Below are 16,175 nucleotides of genomic sequence, written 5' to 3'. Positions count from 1 at the left end.
GAGTGCAATGGATAAGCCTCGCCCTGGGAAAACCACCTTCGTGATCATGGTATCTCCCCTGTCAGGGATGTATCTGACAAAGGTTTTATCAAGATTAAATAGGTCAACATATGCAAAGTACTTAGAATAGGGCCTGGCACATAGCAAAGTGCTATGGTAAGTGTTTACTACCATCATCATCATCGTCACCATCATCTTCTCCAGGATACCTACTGGCAAGTATAAGTGTGCCATAAAGGAAAAAAAAAAAAAAAAAGCTTATTCATTTAGTTTCTAAGGGAATTAGAGATAACATAGAGTATCAGGGACTTGGCAGGTGCTCAATACTTTTTTTCCCTAATTTTAACATTATCGATTTTTCACATTTACAAAACAACTGTGAATTTAAGCACAATATTTCCAAAGTATGTTGAAATAAAATAAATATATCATTTTTTTGTAAGGTACATCCAAGGGTTCTCCATTACCCCCCCAAAAAAGTTTCAGTCCTCTGATTCATCTCTATGAGAAAATTTCATTTATTAATAATAATGGTTATGACTAATTCTCAGGCATATGAAGTAAATCTACTTAATCCAGCCTGCCAGTTAAACTACTTCTATTTCTAATTCTAAGTATAAATACTCATGTCTAGAAAAAAAATAAAAGGAAGAAAGACTAAACATCATCTAAGTCCTCCTTCAAATTATTCCAAGATATAAGTGCCAAAAGAGTTCTAAAAGAGTCTCCTGTCAGGTAGGAAAATAAGAAAATGCTATTTATATATTGTTGGTTTATATCATCACAGATCTAAAATTTGGCTCAGAATCCAGGTCAATGTAAAAAGAAATGACTTAAGAACATCAAAAATACAGGTGCAGCTACAATTCAATTACATATTTGCCCTTTTTTGTAGGGTGTGTCTTTGTTCTCACAGCTGGGAGAGTTGTACTTTACATTTTCAACAAAGAAAACCACCACATTAAAGAACTCAAGAAATTCCTATAACCAAAACTGTAGCAATAACTGTGCAATCTTTACTTGCCTTTCATAAAGATAGTATGTGCTTTAATCTCCTGTTCATCTGTACTCAGCACATTTGGCAAAGTACATTAACAACAGAAATGAAAACAATTATTTGAAAACAAAGCTTAGGAAAGAAGAATCATGTAAAATATCCAATAACCAATATCTCTTAAGAGACTACTTTCAGTTTGAGGGGGAAAAAAAACGAATTGGAAATAAACGTCAGACATTCTGTTTCTGTTTGAAATTTTTGTTTTAATTACTTAATTTTAGTCTTGCCTAAAGGAAAACAAAAGCAAAAACAAAAACAATTATGATCTAAATAAGAACAGTAATTCTGAACACAAACTGCTGATTTTAATCTATTCATCTCCCTGTATGTATAATTTTTTTTTTTTACCTCTAGTGTTTTATCAGTTTAACAGTCATAATTTATCCAAAACACACAGATGGTCTTAGAAATAGTAGAAGTTTCAGATGTTACAACTTCCTAACATATGGAACACTATCGTGGATCATCATTTTGGCAGCATTTAAATGATTTTAAAATTATTTATACGTTAACATCTTCGCATTTTTTTGTACTCATAGGTTATTACAACTTTAAACTGTTTTGATTCCTGATTGGATATGGTTCTTTTATTGACTCTACCCTACTAATGTGTAAGAGAAATAGTGCCCTGCATTCTCCAGGGCAGCAAAGGATAAATGAAGACCCACTAATAAATTAAACATTATGGCATAAAGCATGACATTGCTTCAAATTCAGTATTTGATACAATAGGAAGTTCTGAGATTTATAAAAAATCAAATTTACCATAGCAGTATTAAACTGTGAATATCACAGAAAATGCACAGATACACATATATTAAGAGTAAGTCTGAGACCTTTCAAAATGTGAGACTACAATCCCCTTTATTTTTTATCTTCTATATAAGATACAATATAAAAAGGTTTGTTCATTCTGTGTCTGATTTCAATCTTTCCAATCACTCCTGAACCAGGTCAGTGAGGTTTCAACCCTTCTATTCCACGGACAGTGCTCTTGGGAAGGTCATCAATGAATGACCACCAAGTTGTTCAATTCCATGGTCAATTTTCAGTCCTTCTATTATGTGATAAACCAGCTGCAACTGGCTCAGTCTTTGCCACCTCCTTAACACACTGTCTGCTTGGCTACCCTCTGCTTTCCCTCTGTTCTCACTGCTCACTCCTAGTCTCCGCTGCTCTTTCTGCCTCTCTTCCCTGAGGGCTAAACATTGGACCTCTTTTCCTTTCTACGTATAATCACTCCCTTGGTGACTTCAGTCTCCTGCTTTTAAGTAATATGGACACAATGATGATTTCCATATTTATCAGGACAAGCTACATTAGCCTGTGGTAAGAAATGCTCCGTGACTTAATACAACAAAGATTGCTCATTCATTCGATGTGTCCATCATGGCAGACAGAGGTGTGGGGTGGAAAGTTTTGCTACCCATTACTGAGGGACCCAGGTTCTTTGAGTGTCCATGTTGTAGCTGCACTACTTGGAACAAGTGCCCCCCTTGGTTGCCACATGGTGAAGAAAGAAAGTGCTGGAGGCTCACTCACCAGTATTTAATTTATTGAATTTTGACTCACAGCCCACGAAGCTGAACCAGTCAAATTGGTCTGCCCAACAGCAAGGAAACTGGGAAGCAGAGTCTTTCATCTGCCCAGAAGGAGGGGAGGATTGCACAGTAATGAGTACTTGCTATGTCTACCACAACTCAATTTTTTCTCCAGCCTCAACCTCAACTCTGAATTTCTGACTCATGTTTCCAACTGCCTGTTTGACATTTATACTTGGATATCTAATAAGAATTTCAAAATTACTATGTCCAAATCTGAGCTGCTGATACTTCCAACCCCAAATCCTCTCTTTCTACAATTAATGGCATCTCAATATTTTCAATTGCACAGACCAATAAATTAAGGTAAGCCTTGACTCTTCTCTTTATTTATAAGCCACGGCCAATCTGTTAGCAAATTCTGCTGGCTATCACTTCACAGCAGATCTAGAATTTAACCACTCCTCACTACTTCCCCTCCTAGCACACAGAGCCAAACTACCATTTCCATCTTGTCTAGATTATTGCAAAATCTCCCAACTAGTCTTGCTGCTTAATCATTATTATCCGTCAGTGTTTTCTCAAGACAGCAGAGGATTCTGCTGAGAATCCTCTGATGCTTTCCACTTCACTCAAGGGGAAAAGCCAACTATTTACAAGATCTATAAGGTCTTATAGTAATCTATATTTATATCTGTACCTATGTCTACATCTGTATCTATATACCTATATCTACAGTCTAGCTACTTGTTTTCCCAATATTATCTCCTACCAATCTCTCCTTTGCTCAACCCCCACTGACCACTTCCCTCTTTTAAAAAAAATGTGTTAGGTGGTCCCCATATTAAGGTCTTTAAACTTTTCTTCTGTTTACTTTTCCAGGTGCTTGTGTAGTTTCCTCTTTCAATTTTTTCAGGTTTTTATGGGAAGCATTCTCTGGTCATCCTATTTAAAACTGAAATCCTACCCCTATCTTAATTAATCTGTCTACTCCTTTAGTATTTTTTTCAGGACTGATTATAGTCTACCATATTATATATTATACTATCTATTTTGGTTTTTACCTGTACTCTCACAGAATTTAAACTTCAGAAGGGGTCTCACTGATTTCTGCTTAATGCTGCATCTCCAGTGCTAAGAATTTTAGCATTCATTGGTATTAAACACAAATAGGTAATTAATCAGGAAAGATCTGAAGGAGGAAATGGGTAATAATGGTTTCAATGTGTTTGAATCACTCAGGCAGGGAAATGGAAATTACAGATAGTAGTCATTAGATGACTTAAAATATGTTTTTAAGACAAAGATATTATCTTAATTAAAAATAAATCTAAAAGGAATCCGTCATCAGCAATAAAAGAAGCATTTGTTTCTATAGTCTCTACTCCCCTATGCTCTCAACTTCACTTCCCCAGTGTTTCCCATACAGTTCACTTTGCACCTCTTAAAAGTACAACCAGGTTATTCTCATTCCAATTGCTAGAATTATAAAAATCCTTTGAGACATTCATTCTAATTCAGATCACTGCAGAAAAAAATGCTTGTTGTTTTTTATTTTTCTTCAAGGTCCCTAAAACCCGTCTACCATAGCCTTCTTGATTTTATTTTTCACTATTTAATTCTCATGCTAATCTGCTAACTGGTTGTTCAGAAATAGTGCAAATGTTTATTAGGGATAAGTGGTCTGTATTATAACTTTGTTCTTCTACACGTTTAGCAGTGACTTTTCCTTAAACACGTATTCTCCTGAGTACCTCTAAATCTTGGCCAATGAATTCATAATGGACACAGAGTATGAGCAAAACAAAGAAGCGTATAGAGGGCAAGACTGTCCAATCATAGAACCAAGGAGAGTTCAGTTATTTTGGTACTTTAGCAAACACCTGACAAGATAGAAAAAGAAAGAAGAGGCAAAGAAATCATATGGACTCACTGATGTCAAGAAGAAAATGCATCCTTACTCCAGATAGCATATTTCTCTACTTGTATATAGCAGGAATTTGAAATCTAATAATCTAGTCACGCAATTTTATTTTGGAAGGAGATAAATCCATCATGAACCATCATTCAGAATGAGATTTTAGTTTTTAGGAACAACAGTGAATTCTACAGAACACAAAAGCCATTTGAAAAGGAGAAAGAGATAAGAAAAAAACAACCCACAAATGCTTAAGTGACTTAGGAGGCCTTTGGAAACATACTGTATTACCAAATTTTTAACAATTTTTACTGTAGCATATGGAGATGTGATATGCCCTGAATTATAATAACAACTAAATCATACATAAAAGTGTCAAGTCTAAGACATTAAAGTAGAAATTACGCTTTTCTCTTCCTAATCGCCAAACGAAGCAACACGCATTTTGCTCACTCATTTTCATGTCAATACAGGGAAAATGGAAAGATGTTTATTTTAATGGAAAGAAGTGAAAATGGGAGATAATATAACCCTTTATTAAAAAAACAAAAAAGCAAAAAAACCTGCTTCACTTTTCCCTTTTCAGTGAAGATATATACAGCTAGTTCTATAAATGTTCCCTACTGCTGAATTAAATACTCACAGTTATCCTTTCATCTTTGTCATCTAGCGGGGAGCCATCTTTCTTCCATGAAATGGTGGGTTCCGGATGGCCTCGTGGAGGCTGGCATTCCATCACAGCAGGCTCCCCCACTGCCACCATGACATCGGAAGGATTTTGTCTGAAGTCATCTCGTAGGACTGTGGGAACAAGATGAAATCATTATACTCCATGTGATATAGACAGTCCTTATCTCTGAACTCTGGCTAAAGAGACATTTATTATAATAAACTAGTAGTAATAGCCATCTCCATATATCTTGGAGAATCTATATCTACTTAGAGATATATGCAACTTGATAAAGATATCTGGCCTTAAGCATACACAGCAGGGGTAATTTGATATTCTCTATGGGCCAGTGGACAGATGTATTTTGATATTTTGTGCCATCACAGTTAGCATTTGGCATTTCTTCTCTGCCTACTGCCCACATTTTCCCATCCACATGCTAATGAATAAAAGTGAACCTGCCTTTGACTTATATGACACATTGGGGTGATGCTTTCTATTATTAAGTGAAGTACACACACTTACACACCAAAATAGACTTCCAAACATGCATTCAACTGAGAGTTACTTTAAAGATATTTCATATTAGTGCATAAAAGAATATAACCATTACAATTTAACCATGCTTATTATAGAAACTTTAGACATATTTGCAAAATGACTATATTCAAAATACTGTGTTTTTCCATTATCACTGAGTAAAGCACATGTTGGAAGGAGCCAAGGATGAGAACAGTCCTGTTACCGACTATGTCACTTCCTGTCTTCTGTATTTTGTGTTTTTAGTCATTTCATGGTAGATACTATTTCACAGAATCCTTAAACTTATTCAAGGTGAGAGATATTAACCACATTTATGTGGTTAACCCTATATTTTACACAGGAGGAAAAGTTTCTTACAATGACCTTCACTGGATACCAGTGTAATATTAACATACTATAAAACAAGCACTGTCATTCCCTTTGTAACCATTGGAATAAAAGGTAGTAAATAAACTACATCTGAATTTCAAAAACAGTCCATCCAGCAAAAGTATCCTCTGTATCTTATAAAAACATCAAGAACTCATGAATTCTTCTGCATCAGTTCATCTTAAATCACAACTCCATTGTCTACTTGAACATAACCTCTCTTTCCCCATTTACAAAGCAAGCACGGAGATGAATCCTTCCAATACCAAAATGAAAAATGTTCTCTTTCTCCCACTCCATTTTCTCCCAGTGTGTGATAAAATGTGAACAATTTTCATAATCGTATTTAAGAAGGTACTTAAAATGTTCATTGGTATGTTACATGCACAGATTTGAAGTGATAAATGTTACTTATCTTTTGAAACCTATTGACCTGAATATTTGGTACCACAATTTTGTGCTAGAATGTATGTCTTTCTACCCCAAAGACACTGAAAAATATTTTAATGGATGAAGTACTACACTATCGAAAAGTTATATTCAATTGTTATTTCAAAAGATGCCTTATATTTTGGTTTCAGAACCTCAAACAAACTTACAGGGTTACAAAATCCTGCATTTTTCTCTTTTAATTCTCTACTTTTCCTTCCTCTCTACCAACTAAGTATGTGCACACATCTGTGTAACTTTAACATCCACTCAAACAAAACCGTTTTTTAAATCTGCATATTGAGACAATCTGGGCACAACATGACTATATTAACACTTGGAAAATAAGACTTCAAAGAGGAGACTAGATCCTCCTCTTTGGCAAGAATGGTAAAAGGAAAAAGAAAAGTCAATATAATCACACCACGCTGTCATAATTAATTTTAATACTGTACATCATTTCTTAATAAAATACATAGGAAAAAAAGTAAACTTTGTTGAACTGAAAACTCCAGCTACTGTTACCACAAAGTAAAACAGCAGGGGTTGAAGACTTTTGCTTATAAAATTACGTTATGATTAGGTGTTAAGAAGATACTACAAATAAAATGTAAGGTTTATAGAAAAAGCAAATGAATAGATCTTAACAGACAGTATATGCCTTTACTGGATTACATTATTAATCTAAGAAAACACCTCTGAAAAATTTTAACAACCTTGAAACACACAAAAGGAACATACTTTTCAAATAAAAATAAACCATTTGTACAATTTTTCTACTTCATGAGCTTAAAACCAACTTAGTAACATTATATCTTATTTACAAATTGAGATCATATCTCAAATAAACCAATGGATAATGAAATGTCTTTCAGAAATAGCAAAGGTCTAAGTCAGATAAATCAAGTCTTTTTTTTTTTCATTTACTATGTTATTTGGGTTTTTACAGTATATAATGAAAAGCTAACAAAATGTAATCCATTAAAGATTATTGCTTAGATAATGCTCATGCAATTACTTTTGCAGCTGTAAAGCAAAAAACTCTAGTATTGCCTATGGCTACAGGCAGCCCTGCAGAGTTATGAACTGAAGACTTCTATCTCTATTCTATAAAAGCAACTGTCTTCCTTGTACTTGTCCTGAACTTTCTTTCTTTCTTTCCTTATTTACTTATTTGACAGAGACAGAGAGAGACAGCAAGAGAGGCAACACAAGCAGGGGGAGTGGGAGAGGGAGAAGTAGGCTTCTGGCCGAGCAGAGAGCCTGATGTAGGACTCGATCTCAGGACCCTGGGATCATGACCTGAGCAGAAATCAGACATTTAACCAACTGAGCCACCCAGGTGCCCCTCCAATTTTCTTAAATCATGTATATATTTAAGAAATTAAAAACTGAGTTCAAATGATTGGCAGCATTTTGGCAGAAAAACCAATGGTATCCATAAGTATTCTCCAATGCAGTTCATTTTTCTTAAAAAAAAAAAAAAATTCCTTCTCTAACAAATCAAAATGTATATTTTGATAGTATAAAAGAGTATGAATAGTATGAAATTCTAAAATCTGGAAGTAACTTCTGAAAGATTTAATATCAATTTGAAAAAGAACAAATAATACATATATAATGTATCCAAGTAGATATCACCTAAAAAGTTATTAAACAAATCACTGTTCATCCTAACATTACATTTCTTCCACACTTATGTAATGTTTTATGTTCACAGATTGGTACACAGAATTTGGCTCAACTGCTTCTCACTCTTGTTCATTCTGTTAAATTGGGGGGGAAATACACTATAAATATAAGCTTCATTGAAATTCTTTGAATTTCACTGGTTTTCTTGTCTAAAAAAATAATTGACAAGATTATCCTTTGAAACAAAACAAAAAATACAATCATTGGTCTTTCTGAAAAATGATACACCATTTTCAATATAATTCTCAAAATAGGTAAACATGTTTTCAGAAAAGAATTCTAAAATTTGGTGTTGACTTTGCAATCTATTTGGGTAATATAGAGGAGACGGGGCAAAAGGGAAAAAAAAAAGGTTAAGCAGAAACTGTTTCAGGTATTATGGAGACTTTAATATTTATAACACTCCTTCAAAACCTTCCAGGAAAATTAAGAACTGAGTAAAACATAAAATTATAGAACAGGAACTGGTCTTTGACAACATCTAATCCATCCCGTAGAGAGAGGCAACGGAGTCCCAAGAAACTTTGTCACTAGCTTGAGTTGTCAGGAAAAGACCGGAAGAAAACAAAAGATATTCCCATTTCCAATACAGTGCATTTTTTTTTAACTTGTCAACATTTTACTATAAAATGCCATGTACCTATCTCATCAATTATATTTCCAACAAATCCGCTCCATTATTGCAGAAGGCCTGACAGTGATTGTAGATCAGTGCACCGTAGTCTCACGACTGCCCAATTTTGGTAAGGCTCGAGTGCTCCTAGAATTAATTTTGTTCCCTAATCATGTGGTGAACATCTGTAAAATACAATGCCTTCTGCTTCACGAATCATAGAATTCCGGTTCTGTTAGGGGCCTGAGAGATGGGTGATCCTAACTTTTCTTCTAGAAATCAAGTCATCGAAAGCTCCTCAGAGGTGAGAAGAACACGTCACATAAATAATAACGATGATAATATGAGCGATGAAACAAGAATGCTAACAATGGCCGACATTTATTGCACATTTGCTATGTAAGGAAGCGCACCAAGTATCCATTACTTAGTCCCCATAAGAAGGCTCTGACAACATGAATTTATTAGTTTCATTTTAAGAAGAAGTAATCTGTAAAGATTCAGCAGTGGCGCCAGAATACAGATCTCTTCGTCCACCAGGACTCCGTCTCATCAATTTGCCCACTTACCTGGTCTTACCTGAATACAAAGTTCACATTCTAATCACATTGATATCACGATATAATTAATATCCAGCCTCTTTCCAATGAAACAGAAGTTGAATGAGAAATTTCTCCTCTGACAGTCAACTGACTCTCTTTGAATATTTCCTGCATTCTTATGGTTTCTCAGATTTTTGCCATGTTCGGAAGGTGCCTCTTCAAACTCTCAGTGGTATGTTGAGAAACAGAACTCATTGTTCGGGTTTGCATGTTGTGCTAGCTCTTCTCAGTAATTTGCTTTTACTTCAACAACAAAATGACTAAAAAAACCTGTACAATAATACATGTTTTAATTAAATATAAGCATTTTAATTAGAAGTATCTTGGGAAAAAGAGAGGACAATAAAACACACTTCTGGGATTTTCTTTTCTACTTAAAAGACTACTCTTCAGTTAAACCTTGCAGCAAAGAGTAGTAAGCTGTCAAATGGGAAAAGAAAATAATATTTAAAAAAAAAAATCCCTGGGGTGCCTGGGTGGCTCAATGGGTTAAAGCCTCTGCTTTCGGCTCGGGTCATGATCCCAGGGGCCTGGGATGGAGTCCCACATCGGGCTCTCTGTTCAGCCGGGAGCCTGCTTCCCCCTCTCTCTCTGCTTACTTCTCTGTCTGCTTGTGATCTCTGTCTGTCAAATAAATAAATAAAATCTTTTAAAAAAATCCTTTAAAATTAGGGTATATTAGAGGAAGAACTAAAAGAGGAAGGATATTCTCAAAGATGAAAACTATATAGATGTTCAGCAGACACATGTGACACATAGAGAGAGAGAGCACAAGTAGGGGGCACTGCAGGTAGAGGGAGAAGCAGGCTCTCTGGCTTTCGTCTCATGAGCGGGGAGCCCAAGGACGGTGCTCAATCCCAGGCCCCTGGGATCATGATCTGAGCTGAAGGCAGATGCTGAAACGACTGAGCCACCCAGGTGCCCCAAATTCCTCTCTTCTAGGATACTTCTAATTCTCTAAATGTCCACCTGCATGCTGAAATAAATGTTATCTAATTCCAGAATCAGTATTATTCTTCCATTTAACATATTTGTACTGAACACATTCTTTTTGCCTGGCATTTCTACTACAAATATATATATTTGTACTGAACACATTCTTTTTGCCTGGCATTTCTACTATAATTTTGGTATTTTCCTTCTATAAAGTGAAGTTTTAATAAATGCTGATGCCTGTCAAGAAATAACATTAATCTTCATCTTGTCAGAAAATGACGATGTAATAGGGTTTTACTGCAAATTCTTTTATATTAAGATATATGTTTTAGGAGCTAGATAAGAAAGTCCATCATAAAGGCTTTTATAACTCCTTGCATTCCTACTTAGTAAGCTCACAGACTTACCCAGAAGAACAAAGTGTTATCTTTGTACAAATGTGTTCAAAACTCTTTAACATTTATTATTTTTAAGTTTTTTTAAGGACGCCCTACACCCAACGTGGGACTTGAACTCACAACCTTGAGATCAAGAGTCACATGCTCTAGTGACTGGGCCAGCCGGGCACCCCAAAACACTTAACCGTTTCTTAAAAGAATAATTCCAAATTTTTGAAAACACTCCAAGAGAAAGGATGAATTTACAGAAAGATATCTTTAACCAACTAAGCCACCGAGGTGGTCCCCCAGAAAGATATCTTAACCCATTAAAGAAGATAACTAAAACGATAACATGTAAAATAATATTCTATGAGGTATTACCCGCCTTATATCATCAGCTTCTAAAGCTAAGAAGTTTGATTTTTTAAATGATGCAAGCAAACATTAATTCTGCACAAAGTCAGGATTTAACCATAATGGTTTCCTAAGGGATACATATTCACTTTAAAATTTGGCACTGAATACATCCTACGAATGCTCTTCAATAATTATGTCATCTTCTACTTGTGCTTTTTTATAGTACGCAACTCTATTTTTAAAACTTAAATTATGCTTTGGTTACAATTCTGGAAGAAAATATGCTGGTAAAAGCACTTATTTTCTTAACTACTAGAGCTTTGAAGATTTCACAAAACTCTTAGGCTGTACCCTAAGAAACAGTGTATTTTTTTAAACAGTATATTTTTGTAAAACAAATTATACATTCTGAAGAAGTTATATAGTATGGATGGATTTCATACACTATTCAACTTCAACTAACAGTGAATCCAGAACGTTGCAAACGGAAGAAGCTCTTACTGGAATAAAAAAGTTAAGTAGTTTGTTCGTTTATACAACATATGATGGAAGAACAAGCTTATATAAACACAGATGCATTCCTCCGTGTTCTGCTGGGCCACAGGAACCAGGGCACCCCCCTTCCTGGTCTTCTAATGGTCAGGATTACTTTCAGGTTGGGTCCAAGCTTAAGCCAAATTCCCACTTTGCAGAAACAGGCACACCACAATGATCCTTCCTATGTAAAGCCCTCAGGGCTGCCTGCAGTCCAGACTTCATGGTTTCATTTTTTCACTTCAGGAACCAACAGTGATACAAGATATTCTCTAGCATTAATTCCTCTGGCACTAAGTCATCAAGACAAAGGGAAAGTAAGTGTAGCATTCTAGATAGGCGTTAAATCTGTAATGTGTTCCGGAGAAAGGTCTACATCAATACAGCTCAACATTTAAATAGTTAATATTCCGCAGACTTGAATCAGGGGTATCATAAAAGAAACATGCACTACCAAAGGCAGTCAGGCGGCCAGAATCATGGGTTCTAGTGTATTGGTGCTTGCCTTTAACATTCTTTAAACTCAGCTAGAAATTCAGTTCGTTTATGAATGAAGAAAAGACAGCATTTGTAAAACAGCATCTTATATGGCATCGTTTGTAGATGTGTTTATTTTAGCAGTTAAAAAAACAAAACAAAACCAAACAGAAGTAAAGAATTTCAGGATCACAACACACACGTCCTTCCGTGATGCTATAATCCCAGTGAGTATATTTGCAATGACTCGGTTATTTCCATACAAAACAGACAGTTTTACACTCTATCTTGTTAGAGTTCTTATGAAGGCTAATTATTTAGTGTTTGTACAGGACTTGCCATTTATATGGTGCATTACATCTGCAAAGAGGTATTACTGTTAGTCACTACGAAAGGAATTGCCAAATTTCTCAGCTGCCGTACAAATGCAGAGGAGGACAAAGAATGCCATTGATGAGGGCTTGTAAGTGTCAGAGCGAAAGTCATATTCAGGAGTAGCTTGGCAGGGTTAAAAAAACACAGACAGAATGAGGCTATCTGAGCCATGGGACCCTGACTGGGGCAAGACAGGCATGTGTTCTTTCTTTGATAAAATCCAACCCTGTATATCTAGCACCCTGCACAGAGACAGTCCCTGATCAAAGGAGTATGCTCATATATTTATTGTCTGGCTCTTTGCATTTGAATGTCACCTCCAAGAGGACAGGGAATTTGTCTTTATCACTCTAGATATCCAGTGCCCAGAATAATGCCCAAGACATAGAGGGCATTCTGCGAATGTTTAAAATAAATAGGTATTCTGTACGAAGCACCAGGTTTTATATATGAAATGGTACCAAAGTTGGCATGAGTCCTACACTCGTGATGCTCAAGGTATTGGAGAATAAACAGATAATATTCAAATAAACCCAAACAGAAATATACAACTGTAATTGTAATATTATCTTGTGATATTATCAAGGCATGCAATACATGTGATATTATCAAGGCATGTAATACATGCGATATTATCAAGGCATGTAATATATGCCTTGAAGGGACAGGAAAGGATGTCGTATGAGGAACGTAATTTCGTTTGGAGGTGAGGGAACACTGAAGAAGTCACAGTCAAGCTGAAGCCTAAAAGATTCTGGGGAAATGCACTGCAGGCCGAAAGAGCACAGGCTGAAGAAAAAACTCGTTATAGCCAGTGACCTTGAAAAGACTCAGACCCTGTGTGATGGGGCAGGCTGGCAACGATGCGACACCAGGTTGGCGGGGGAGCCAGGGGTCAGGTTTGCTGTACACAGCAGCCGTGATAAAGGGTCAGCTTTTATTTCAATTCCCATGGGAAGCACTTCAGTGGCTTTTAAGCAGAGCTGTCTCATGATGGAATTATCATATTTAAATATTCATTATAGCTACTCTGTGAATGAAATGGAGAGGAAAATAAGAATGGAAGTGGAGAGAGCAATTAGCAGACGACTGCAGTAATTAAGGGAAAACGGACGGTCTGATACCATTATGATGATACTGGATTTGGTGCAAAGGGGAGAACTGGAGGTAAAATTCTAAATGACCTCTTGAGTTGTTGAAGTTGGCAGAAATACAGATGCCCACAATGATGCCCAGGTTTCTGGTTTGAATAACCGAACATGCCATTTTTATTTTTTTTTTATTTTTTTTAAGATTTTGGCTGTTTAAGTAACCCCTCCACCTAATGCAAGACCTGAACCCACAACCCTGAAATCAAGAGTCATATGCTCAGCTGACTGAGCTAGCCAGGTGCCCCTGACGATGCCATTTTTAAGGTATAAGAGGATAGATTCACAATATATGAATATACCTTTCCATGAGGAAGACTAGTAAAACTGTGTGTGTATGCGTAGGTGTGTGTGTGGGGGGGATAATTCCACAGTAGAGGGATAATACAAAAACTGTTTTATTGATTAAAAAATACACTATCGTTTCAAATTCTGCCTCTTAGTATTTAACACAGGATTGATTTTTACCTGTGCAGACCTTTATACTACTATATTCCAAATTTGAGTGGCAAACTGCTAATATCCCTTGATCAATTAATCTCTAGTATAATTTTTACCATGACAAATTTTACATGAGCTTGAGGTATATTATATCATTTCAACTGACTGTAATCAGAAACAAAATGAACATATTTTTATTATATAGACTATATAAATAAATTTATATATGCATGTATGTGTATGATATATACAACCATTAATAACTGCTATATTGTGATGATATCCACACTTGGTAGCAAATCATAGTAAAACCTCATTCGGTTATTTTGTTCACAGGATAGAACAATTCAAAACGTAACCGGGTACTTCTCAGGACTGTCGTAAATTAAGTTCTGTTTACTATTTAAATATAAGAGAATCAATAGCATATTAAATGTTAATAACATGATTAGAATAATAAGAGAGTTCACATTTGTCAGACGTTTATGAAATCTCTAAAGCATAATGAAGTTCCCTGGGAAAATGCTGAGTCATCAAACTCAAGGATTTGTGATTCACTCGTTAATTCGTTCAATAAAAGTACTAGGCATTGTATTTGGAGGTGGTGAGTAACCGGATAAACAAGACATCGTTGATCTCTGCTTTCAAAGCCCTTATTTCAGGGTTTTTCTCTTTCTTTCCTTCATCACAGAATGCTTTGTTCAATTGAAACATTACATAAAAGTTTAATATGCGAAACAGACTAAGGGGACATGGTCTCACTTCCCCATCTAGAGTTGTCGTGCAGAAGAATTCAGATCTAGTGTTAAACTGACATCTGAGTGATTAAATACATTTCCCTAGGTCCTATGCTGATCCTGTGTGCAGCGAGTGATAAATCTGGGAATCGGACCTGGATTCGGCTGGATACCAAATCCTGGATTTTCAGCCCTAAACTTGACTGGCCGCCTAGGAGTGGGATACTCAGACCTGAGTTTATCTCCTCCGTGGTTGTTAAAGAGAACTAACTCCATAGTACATCCTGTCTTCCCTGTCACACCCAAGTGAAACATGGAGGAGTTTTTCATCCCTTCAATTTAAAATAATGCTTTAAAATAAGCCTAGACTACTATAGCTTATAAAATCAGAACTTCATAGAGCCTAAGTACGAACTCCCCTGTTCCCACCCCACCCCCAATTACAAATGAAAACCCCCAAGTCCAGGAGCTAAAAGGACTCAAAGTTGTACAGTAAGTGAGTAGACAGAGCAGGACTAGATCTTGAGACAACTATTTTCATAAAGACACATTTTTTTTAAGTGCCTGAGAGAGACTGGAATGTTTTCCAATTAAAATATTTGCGGGGAAACAAATGTGACTATAAAACAAACAAACAAACAAAAACCAGGTGTTTCTTTACCCTCTCAAGCCTGAGATGTCAGCAGTGAAACAGAAAAGCTAAAAAGGGAGTTTTCACGTTTTATGGAAAGTCTAATGGTGAACAGCCTCAAGAGAGAAAAATCCTCACAGTTTAAAATGATCTCATTAAAACCTCCCTAGTAATTGGGAAGAGCCAGAGAAAATAGCTATTGGATTAAAACACACACACACACACACACACACACACACACACACAGAACTATTCTCACTAATGTATCTTTGTGCAGCATAATTAAGATTGCCAATTATAACATCACCCCCCCCAACTGAAAGGAATAGCATAGGAAAAACCTAAGTCTGAGTGGCACACACAGAGACACATCAACCTAACAAAAAGGGTCTTTAATTGGTGACAATCTGCCCTAAATCACTGTGACTATTTCTCAACATAATAACTTTCAGATGTGTTAATTCCTTGTATCTTCCCTATCACAGGCTGTCTTGGGGCTTCAGAATAATAATGCCAAGTATCTAACAAAGCTTTCAATCTCCAAGGAACATAACAAATATGCAATTTTGTAGCTGTGTGAGCTGCCTTTCCTAACAAACTATATAGCCCTTGGGAGAGTTCAATCAGCCTTCAGCTCCTTGGCAAAGTCTAAGACCTCCTTTTGCTGATAACTGGAGTCATGTTAACAAACCCTGTTAATGTTACTAGACCTTCAACTAGTAGAA

The 16,175-nt window shown here is 36.0% G+C and overlaps 1 protein-coding gene across 4 annotated transcripts in view; it reads right to left on the bottom strand.

The window, feature by feature from the left end:
- The window catches only part of LOC111148375 (roundabout guidance receptor 1), a 417,477-nt gene that overhangs the window by 137,861 nt on the left and 263,441 nt on the right, over positions 1-16,175 (bottom strand). For all 4 annotated transcript variants that reach the window (XM_022504899.1, XM_022504908.1, XM_022504882.1 and 1 more), the window contains exon 3: positions 5,160-5,317. In XM_022504899.1, the coding sequence (XP_022360607.1) occupies positions 5,160-5,317 (158 nt within the window). The remainder of the gene's footprint in view (positions 1-5,159; positions 5,318-16,175) is intronic.

Source organism: Enhydra lutris, unplaced genomic scaffold (genome assembly GCF_002288905.1).
Source record: "Enhydra lutris kenyoni isolate GAN:26980312 unplaced genomic scaffold, ASM228890v2 scaffoldscaffold2, whole genome shotgun sequence".
NCBI classification, from domain to species: domain Eukaryota; kingdom Metazoa; phylum Chordata; class Mammalia; order Carnivora; family Mustelidae; genus Enhydra; species Enhydra lutris.
The sequence above is the reverse complement of the archived record's forward strand: the minus strand, read 5'-3'. Positions and strand labels throughout refer to the sequence as shown.